Genomic DNA, 10,636 nt, shown 5'->3' on the forward strand with positions numbered 1-10,636 from the left:
TATAATATAAAATAATCTGTTTGGTGGTATTTACAACTAGATAACACATAAATGTAAATGAAAAGTGATTAAGATATTAAATAAAAATGAAAAAAAATGATATTTTTTAAAAAATAAGAAATAAAAATATATAAAAAATACATAAATAAAAATATAAGGGCTATTTTATAAATATAATTTCTAATATATAAATTATAAAAAAATAATTATTTAATCAAATATAAATACAAATTCTATTATTCATGATCATATCTTAATAATTAAAAACAAATAATAAATCTAAAAAAAATTAAACATAATATAATTTATAAAAATTCCTTCACTTCATCATTCTCTTTCTCTACACACACACACACATATATATGTATATATTCACAAATCAAAACCATATACAATCATTCATAGAATATATATATACATAATATATTCACAATCTTCTTGAGAAAGAGTTAGGGGTAATAATATATATACTATTAAGGTCAAGAGTAAGTAAATATGATTTTAATGATAATAAAAATATTTTTATGGTATAAATATATTTTTTATTTATATAAAATCTAAATTTACTTTGAATTAAAAGTTATTACAAAAAATAAATTTGTTTTGAATTAAAGGTAGATTATCTTTAGATATGTTTCCTTTTTTTGATCATTTATATTTCAAAAATTTATGTTTAAATTTTTTATATCTTGATAAATATATTTCTTACTCATGAATAAAGTAAATTTATTTAGAATTCAAGGAGAATTGTTTTGAGACATGTTTTATTTTACTCATGCAAAAAGTAAATTTATTTTGAATTAAAGGAGAATTGCTTTTAGATTTTTTTTTTTTGTTTTAATAATTTATGTCTTAAATGGTTATATTTAAATTTTCAAATATTGAATTAAAGGAGAATTATTTTTAGACATATTTTCTCTTACTCATACAAAAAGTAAATTTATTTTAAATTAAAAGATAATTGCTTTTAGACATGTTTTCTTGTTTTAATCATTTATGTCTCAAAATCTTATATTTGAATTTTTAAATCTTGATTTTTTATGCAAAAAGTAAATTTATTTTGAATTAAATGTGAAACATGTTTTCTTATTATTTGAGAAAGTGTAAACATTTTTTGAATTTCAAACTTCATATTAACATTTTCTTTAATGACTAGTGTGTTTGGAAGATGTATATATATAGGATAAGTATGGAGGCTCAAAGTGTAGCACAAACTTAATAGAATATTCAAACAAGAGTGAGAAAGTTTGAAATGCTAGAAATGTGCTCACTGATGGAATTCTCAATTGTTGGTGACTTATTTGTAATTATCTCTTGTTGCAAGTTTGTTATTTTTACTCACTTGTTGTGTAAGAGAATTGTATTCGCTAGTAGTGTGTTAGTGGTTTTTGCTTAGACAAGGGATTGTATGTTGGTTTTAACTCCAATTAAAAGATAGTGTTGGTTCTAGTTCTAATTAAAAGTTAATGTTGTTTCTCCCTAGTGGAATCTCAAGCTAAGTCTTGAGAGAAAGGATTAGGCTCTTTAGAGTCGAATCTTTATAAATTTCTCTTATTTCTTGTAATTGTGTGATTTTATTGTTATTAATCTTACTGCAATCATCACATATTAAGACCACAAATTTAAGAGTTTTCAAAAGAGTTAAAATTATTAATTTCTTTGAAAAACTCAATTCACCCCCTCTTAGGTACTTTTCTAAGCAACATATACATACAAATGAGAAGTTGGACGATTGTCGGCTGTTGGTTGCCATCAAACAGTTGAGAGTTGTAGTTGTTAATCGAAAATGAAAGGAATGGCAAAACCACGATGAAATAGAGAAAACGAAAAGACGACGACAATAGATCAAATGACAGAATAGTGAAATCATGACAAGATCAAGAAAATGAAAAGACAACGATAACGGATAGAATGGCAAAATCAAGACGAGATCGAGAAGATGGAAGAACGATGGTGGTAGATAAAACAATGGAATGGTAGAAGAGATCAAAATGACAGAAAGATGATGGTTGTAACACCCTGCTCTCCCTAAGACGTTAGGTAACGTAAGATTTCGAGAATATATTTTTTTTTCTAACAGAAAATCAACACAAAAATCGTTCCCCAAAAATCTCGTTACACCTTCTCAGAATATCAACTTAAAATCATTAATAAACTAAGATAGGTAAATCACCTCAAATGCAGAACCTAGATCAAAACCTCAATAGACCATAACCGAAACCACTTTATTCATAACATAAAGTCGAACCAACGTTTTACATGACATCGTCAAAAGGTAAAACATAACTGAAAATGACATATTATAAACTATCCACTAATCGTTGTCACTCCTTGACAATCCTTTTTCCTTTCGCATCGCTGCCTTCACTTGGAACGTTTGAAATTCTATGGACATAATCCAAATTAGATAATGAATCATTTAAGTGAGAGTTCAAAAATACGTTTTCATGAATGTATGCAAGAGATGAATAAACAGACACAACCCGGCAAACCTTAGCCCAAGAGAATCTCACGTAGCGCTTAACCCTACCACGGGGAAAGAAAAATCTCTCTAAAGGTTATGCCACCATACCGACACATTGACACGACGCGGTTCTGGCTTAAAAGGGGCAAGGTCAATGCATCTCCCTAATATCACGGGAACAGTCATTACCACTCCCAACTCAGAAGGGTCACATCAACGCAGGAACCCGGCTCACCACAATTATGTCAAGGATTACGTTCCCACTCAAAAGCATCTAGGAACCATTATCTAGTCCCAACTCAAATCCCATATGGACCACCTAGTCATCCTAGTACAACTTTCCTAACCATACGACTCGGCACGAAAACCTAGGCGACTATCTCTACATGCACACCAACACAAGATACCCCTATATATTATTCCGGCAACACCTTTGGGGAATTACAGCTACACTATCTAGACAACATTCCAGTTTAACATTCCATATGAACAACACAAAATGCAAGACGATGCCATATATCACAACTCAATCATCATATAAACGACATTTTATAAAATACAATGTCTCAGTACAAAACGTTTAGGGACGAACCTCCCTCATGAAACCAATCGTCACCAGTTACCGTTCGTGTGCAACAAAATCATTTTGCATAAAATCACAACACATTTAGGTAACACAAATACCAAATTTTAGAGTAGAAACACCCACGGTAAATCAAGTTTTGGGGAAGAACCAATCACCTTAAATGTAACTTAGAATGCCTAAAAATTTGAGCTCAACCTCGACTGTGGTGTCAAACTTTTAAATGCTAAATTTCGAGCCCCAACACGTTCCTTGAGCTTCAAATAAATTTTTAAAATTTTTCAAAAACTTTTTATTATTTTTTCCTCTATTTTTCTCTTCATTTTCATTTTCCTTTTCCTCTTCTTCCTTCTTTCTCTTCTCTTCCTTACGCCTTCTCCACTTTCCACCCAATGCCTATTTATACTTATCTTGTGCTTGGTCTCCAAACATATATGTGAATATTATATATAATACTTCCTATCCTACTACTGATTACACCCATAGATAGGGGTGTGCATTCGGTTATAACTGAACCGAACCGAACCGACCAAAAAATACTAATCAAATCGAATCGAACCACATGTAATAATCGAACCGAACCGACCGACTAATCCTAACTAACCGAACTAACCAAAACCGTACTAACCAAAATCTAAATTGAGTTAACCGAACCGATAACCGAAAATCGATTGTGCAAAAGTTGAAATTGATACAGAAATTGATAATAGAAACAAATTGATTTATAGAAACAGAGGAACAATGTTTGTGCTACTTGTTTGTGCAAATGAAGGAATACACACGAGACTGATGAGAGAATACAAATCCAATCACAATGAAGAAGAACAAAAAAATGAAAAGCCATTTACAATGCAGAAGAAATACACGAAGAAATACAACGCAAACGAAGAAATACAATGCATAAGATAATATTTCTAAACCATAAGACAAAATATATGGCAAGTGAGAATAGTATGAGAGAATACAAAACCCAAACACAACTGAAAGTTTAAAAAAAATAAAAAATCTTACAAAACCCTAACCTAACTGTCGATACTAACCTGAGTAACTTCTGTAGACGGTCGGTGGTCGTTGGTGTGGATCGATTGTCCAAGCACAAGGAAGGAAATGAAGAAACAAGAAAATGATGGAACGACTGCTACCTTGGTGTGGGTCTAACGAAGGAGATGAAGGGGACGACTAGACGACGAAGAGAAATGCGGGTGCGACCGACTGCCAACGACAAAGGCGTCGAAGGCGGAGGTGACCATCACCGATTCACCCATGGTGATGCTCCGACAGACACAAAATCGATCGATTTGTGCTGGTCTGCTGAAGGCTCTTGCTCTCTTTCTCCCTCTCTCTATCGGTCGGTCTTGGACTCCAAACTCTAGGTGAGTGGCTGTCTTGGGGGGAGGGAGGGTTATTGGGTCACGGACTTGGGTAACTTTCGGTTCGGGCGCCGGAGGAGGGGGTGTGGGTCACGCTAATTTCGGTTATTCGATTATTTTGGTACAAATAATCAAACTAAATTAAATAACTGATTTTTAGAAAAAAAAAATATAACCGAACTGAATTATTTTTTATAAAAAATCGAACTAAACCGACTAAACTTATAGGTTCGGTTCGATTTACCTAAACTTTTGCTTACCCTTATCCACAGACTTTGTCAATCCTTGATTTGGGAGTGCGATTTTGTTCACCCCCTTTAACGGGGGTGAACGTAACCCCCATCAGTGGGAATTAAAAAAATAATTTTTTTTAAAAAAAATAATATTTTATTCTTATATTGGAAATTGCAAAAATTAATCATGTTTAAAAAAAAATGTTTTTAGCCACTTTTTTGAAAAAATTATTTTCAGCCACTCAAATAAACTAATTGCTGAAAACAGTCACTTTTCAGTTTTGACTCAGTTTTAACCCTATCAATTATTTTTGTAAGTCTGTCATTTTTTTTTTTGAAAAAAATCATTTTCAGCCGCTCAAACAAACTAATTACCGAAAACAATAACTTTTCAATTTTGACTCAGTTTTAACTCTGTCAATTATTTTTATAAGTCTGTCATTTTTTTATAAGTTCTAATCCATCCAATTTTAATCTTGTCACATTTTTAGTTAAGTTCTAAAAATAATTTTTTTTTTTAAAACATGGTTAATTTTTGCAATTTCCAACATAAAGATAAAATATTATTTTTTTAAAAAAAATTATTTTTTTAACCCTCACTAATGAGGGTTAGGTTCACCCCGTTAGAGGGGGTAAACAAAATCGCACTCTTGATTTGGTGCTTGGCCTCCAAGCACATATGCGCATATATATATATATATGTTAAAGTTGTCGGCACATGATCTCAAATCTTCAATTTGCAACTCACAACATATATATATATATAAATATCATATATATATATAACTATTATTTGATCGTCACTCTATATATACATATAATAATTACATTATATATATATTATAATTGCATTTTTCTTGGCCAAGCAAATCCTTGGCCTTCACGCACCACTCACACACACACATATATATATATAATTTATTAAAATTATATATAAATTCCTTAATTAAATTCTTAACCCCACATAAACAATGCATAATTACAATTATATTCTCAAATATTAATTTTATTTAAATTAAACTATCAAAATTTCAAAATTAATAACTCAAAATTACTTGATAAGATTGATTTCGACCCCAAGCCCTCATGGGACCATTATTTCATCTTGAAACCACTTCGAGATTGATCCTTATGTAAAACTAGAGCCCACTTAGGGTTCTGTTGACTTTTTGAAAGTCCCATACGACGATTCAATTTTTCAACCTGATCCACAACTATATCAAAAATTATTCTCGATCCAATTTTTTTTTACTCCTAAAATCATGCCTTAAATTACTTGTCAATACTATTCCATTTTCTTTAACTATCTAGGGTCCAGGACACTCATTGCGATTGATTCGGTCACACAAAACTATGATAGTAATACCTTATAGCTCTATTCTTCCAAAAATTTCACTTATATCCATCGTAAAATCTCATTTATATCCTTCCTAAATTAGGCTTATCAATTCCAAGGCTTATCTAAATTATATTGGTTACCTTTATATTTTTAAAAAAATAAAGACCCCCCTCCACAAATTCTAGAAATTGATGGTTTTACCCTTATATTATTTCCTCCCACTTTCTCTAGACTTAAGGAATTGAACCGATTTGGTCCAATCTAGTCCTATTAAATCAGAATGTATATAAGAATATGCTGTATGTATAGCATGTTATATATTTAGTTAATTCTTAATTTGAGAATTAATTTTGAAATTATATATATGTATATATTACAGAATATAAAAGATACTGATGTTTTTTATAATATTTTTTTCTTTTAGTTTAACAGGGTTATTATATAAAAAATAAAAAAAACAGAAAAATGAAATTTATATTTTAAATTCATTCCAAACATAATAACTTATTTGTAAATAAAATTTATGTAAAATTCATTGTAAATGAATTCCAAATTTTAAAGTGAATAGCAGTGAGTATTTGTATATATAGAGTTTGATTTCCAATATTAGTTTTTAATTAGTAATTTTTGAATTATATATTTGTTTTGATTTATAAAATCAAATTGAATTTGTTATTTCATAAATATATAGTGTTTAGAAATTTGAGATTTAAGATAATAAATTGCGTATCTAAATGAACGTCATCTTATGAAAGTAATTAGAAACTAATTAAGAAATTAATACAAGATAAAAAAAATAAGCATAATAATCAGGGTAATTGAGAATTAAACTCAAAGTCAAAGGGATATATATATATATCTATATATAAACTTAATCTAATTTCAAACTTATACTCATCTGATCATAATCATGTTGAGGAGAGGAGAACAAATGGAAGGACAAAAGTAAAATTTTGAAATGGAGAATGTGAAAACAAAAAAATTTTAAAAATAACTAATTAATTAATTAATAGATTATAATTATTCTAATCTCATTCCATTGAAATATGCCAGGCAGCTGGGCCATTTTCAACCCCAAATGTAGAAGATGTTGCCGCTGCTGCTACACCATGATGGAGATGGAGGGCCATATCTCTATGATCAGCTGCACCACCACCACCACCTCCTCCTCCTTTTGTGGCGCGATTCACCAACGTCCCTCCTACCACTCTCTGCTGTTGCACCACCAACACCGACGCGGCGCTGCCAAAGTCCGGCGACGCCAGCATATCTCCGATGACACCCAGCTCCGGGCACTCGCTCCACTCCCCCAGCCCCTGGAGAATGCTCGAGTCCTGGTGTTGCCTCCCAGCTATAATCAGATCAAAACCCTCTTCCAATCGCCTAATGCACTCAGTCAGCTCCACCCCATCTCTCACCACCGCTTCTTGGTACGAAAACGCCTCGTTCCTCATGTTGGCCTCCCGAACTTCATCGATCAAATCGTTGTCCAGCTTGCGTTCTCTGGCGTTATCACCGCCGAAGAGGAGGAATCGGATGACCGTGAGAGTCACGTTTTCATGGTTGGCCATGCGGGCGCCGTAGGCTAGCGACTCGACGTCGTCGGGGCCGCCGATGTAGACCACGGCAACGTTGTACGTTGACTGGGAGTTGACGATGGAAAGGGACCCGTTCAGAATTCCCCTATCAATGAGGATGCCGACGGAGCACGGCGCCTTCTCGAGGACCTTGATGTTCATCTGTTGGATGGTACGGTTGACTCGCTCGATGTTTCCGTCGATGGCCCACTGTTTGTGGAACGGGACGATTACGATGGTGGCACCGCTATCTATCGACATCCGACAGATGTCTTCGTGCATGATCTCCATCTGCGAGATGGCGCTGTAAGTTTGAACGGTGACGCATCCTTCCCGACGATCCTGGTATTGATGCAAAGCGTTGACGATGTGGCCGGACCTGTTGCCGCTGGCATGGCCCTTCGAAGATTGGTGTGGTTGGTGGGCTATGAGCATTGGGGTGGTCCGGCCGACGAGCTCTACCAGCAGCAGCGCCGTGACTTCGATGGGGCTATCCTCTGTGGCGCATGAAGCTTCTAGAAGGTTGACAACTGTGGGGATGTTCTCTTGCTTGTGGATGCAGACAAGGATTCGCAGCTCCCCACTGCGCTTTGATTGATGGATGGTTCTTCTTTTGATTGGAAGCTTGTGCCTAGTTGGATCGTAGAGTATTTTTATTAGCGGCACTATGATCGCCGTCACCGCCACCACCGAGATGACAGCCAAGGCGAACTCTTGATCACTCAAAATCTGTAAACATTAACATTTTAATATCATACAAAATAGTAAAATTAATCAGATCATCAACAACTAAACTACAATTAATCAAGCCAAAATATAAATGGTGTTTTGGGCAGTCAAAAATTTGGAGGACTAGTTTCGCACCTCACCATCTCTGCACAAGTTGTAAACAACAAGCTCGCAGATACCTTTGGCGTTCAGCAAGAGCCCGAGCGCCAGAGCTTCCCGTAAGGGAATACCAATGTAATATGCTGCTATCAATACGGTTGTGATCTTAACCAAGCTAGCGAAGAGAACTATGGTGAAGACGATATAGGCAGCTTGTAAATCAATCTTGAAGATGTTGGTTTGCAGGCCACTAACAGTGAGGAAGGTGGGATAGAGCAGCGATGAAATCAGCGAATCGAGCTTCGCCACTATGGCTGCTCCTAAGGGCGGCCCTTCCGGCACGGCCAACCCCAAAACCATGGGTCCGAAGATGAAATGCTGGCCGATAAGCTCGCCTACCAGGCCGGCTAGAAGAACGGCGGCGAGTATGCTCCTGATACACGTCCCTCCGATTGCCTTTTCTTCCGGCGTATTCCTCCGAATCCATAACACCACGGGCCGGAAAACACACACCACGAAGGCCACAAACGAAAGGGCCGAAACAAGCGCCATGACTCCTCTAATTAAATGGGTATTTGCCAGCACTGTGAAACCAACTGCCACCAAGCTAAAGCCGAGTATATCACAGAACATTGAGGAAGCCATGGCTAGGCGGCCAAGGTCGGTGTTGAAGATCTTGAGCTCGGTGAGTATGCAAGCGATGTTTGGAAAGGCAGTCAAGGTTTGGGAGGCTGCAAGGAGAGGGAGAGATTTTGCGAGACTGTCATCCATGGAAACATATTTCTTGAGAAGGAAGGATAGAGCAGTGGTGAGCACGGCGGTGGAGATCATTACCGGAGCGCCGATCGCCATGGCCATCTTTCCCGGGCGGAACATCATGCTAGCGTCGGCCTTCACTCCCATTATGAAGAAGAAAAACATGAGGCCAAATGAGGCGAATGTTTCGAGCACCATGGTGCTTCTTCTGGGAAACAAATTGCTTGCTATGGTGCTTTCTTGTCCTAGAAGTGAAGGGCCAAATACAATTCCTCCCTGCCAGAAGCCGCAATACAATTTAGGAATTAATTAAGGCGCTGTCAATTCAAGTATCACTATCATCACTCAACTGCATATCTTACCATCATCACTCAACTGCATATCTTCCTAATTAATTAGCTAGGTCATTGGCATGCATGGCTTTCGTCTATAACAATAATTGATCGTGCAAAAAAAAAAAAAAAGAAGAAGAAGAAGCAAAACATGTAAATATTATTATTATTAATATTTCCAGTTCAATCATATATTTTCACAACTCCATGAATATATATCCTCCTCCTAATTTATCCAAGTACGTAGCAGCAGAGAATGAGAACATGATGATGAAAGGGAGAGAACCCGGAAACCTACTAAAATTTGGGAGACAATGGAGGACTGTTGGAGCGGGTGGAGACAGAGATCGATGAGCCTGCAGCTCATGGAAATGAGAGAGAGTTGCAGAAGCAGAAGAGGGATAGCGTAGTCGAGCGGGTTGCTTTGTTTCCAAAACCCTCTAGAAGAAACCAGATGAATGTCATGGCAGATTATGTCAGGGCCGCCGTCTCCTTTAATTTGGAACGATGCCATAATTACTCACTCTCGGGCTTGAAACTTAATTAATTAGCCCAAATCCCTAACTGCAAAATAAGCAAGTAAAAGGTCGAAGAAGAAGAAGTAGAAGAAGAAGAAGGGAAAAGGAAAGAAAACGAAGAGAAACTTTGATGAGATTTGGCGTATGCGATGCAGAGGCAGAGGCAGAGAGCTAGGAGTGGCTTGCGATGCCATCCTCAAGCTTTGTGCTATAATTTGGTTGGTTGTGTTGGAGACCATTAATGGATGGCTTTGAGTAATTAATGATATGGTGGTTATCAGCAGATGGTAATGAACAAGTTTTGCATGCATAACACATGCCATGCTCATATATATATATATATATATATAAAATTTAAAATTCGTAATTGCAAATTGTAATTTTTCAAATTTTGAAATAATAAAAATGTATGCATCTATTATTTAGTGGGCATGATTATTATTTTAAAACGTCATGTCATATATATATTTTATAACTCCTCATTTATCAATCTATAAAACTAATTTGAGGTATTATCTACTATTTATCTAATGATGTCGAAAATTACATCCATGCTGCTCGGATTGATAGAGAGAGACACACTATTACGATTGAGGTATATATAGATCTACCTACTCTCAAAATTACAAAAAAAAA

General features: G+C 35.4%; 1 protein-coding gene across 1 annotated transcript; it reads right to left on the minus strand.

Moving 5' to 3' along the window:
- Positions 1-6,893: 6,893 nt before the first annotated feature.
- LOC127797924 (cation/H(+) antiporter 15-like) lies at positions 6,894-10,047 on the minus strand. Its single transcript, XM_052331124.1, has 3 exons — positions 9,781-10,047; positions 8,431-9,426; positions 6,894-8,295 (listed from the first exon to the last, which is right to left on the minus strand). The coding sequence occupies exons 1-3, from the start codon at positions 9,994-9,996 to the stop codon at positions 7,021-7,023; spliced, it is 2,487 nt and encodes an 828-aa protein (XP_052187084.1). The 5' UTR covers positions 9,997-10,047; the 3' UTR covers positions 6,894-7,020.
- Positions 10,048-10,636: the final 589 nt, after the last annotated feature.

This window comes from Diospyros lotus, chromosome 3 (genome assembly GCF_014633365.1).
Source record: "Diospyros lotus cultivar Yz01 chromosome 3, ASM1463336v1, whole genome shotgun sequence".
NCBI classification, from domain to species: domain Eukaryota; kingdom Viridiplantae; phylum Streptophyta; class Magnoliopsida; order Ericales; family Ebenaceae; genus Diospyros; species Diospyros lotus.

Excerpts from the sequence above, each read along its gene's own strand:
- LOC127797924 (XM_052331124.1), bottom strand. The coding sequence starts at position 9,996 with ATGGCATCGTTCCAAATTAAAGGAGACGGCGGCCCTGACATAATCTGC. Across the intron at positions 9,427-9,780 it reads CCATTGTCTCCCAAATTTTA|GGAGGAATTGTATTTGGCCC; the intron begins GTAGGTTTCCGG and ends GGCTTCTGGCAG. Across the intron at positions 8,296-8,430 it reads ACTTGTGCAGAGATGGTGAG|ATTTTGAGTGATCAAGAGTT; the intron begins GTGCGAAACTAG and ends TAATGTTTACAG.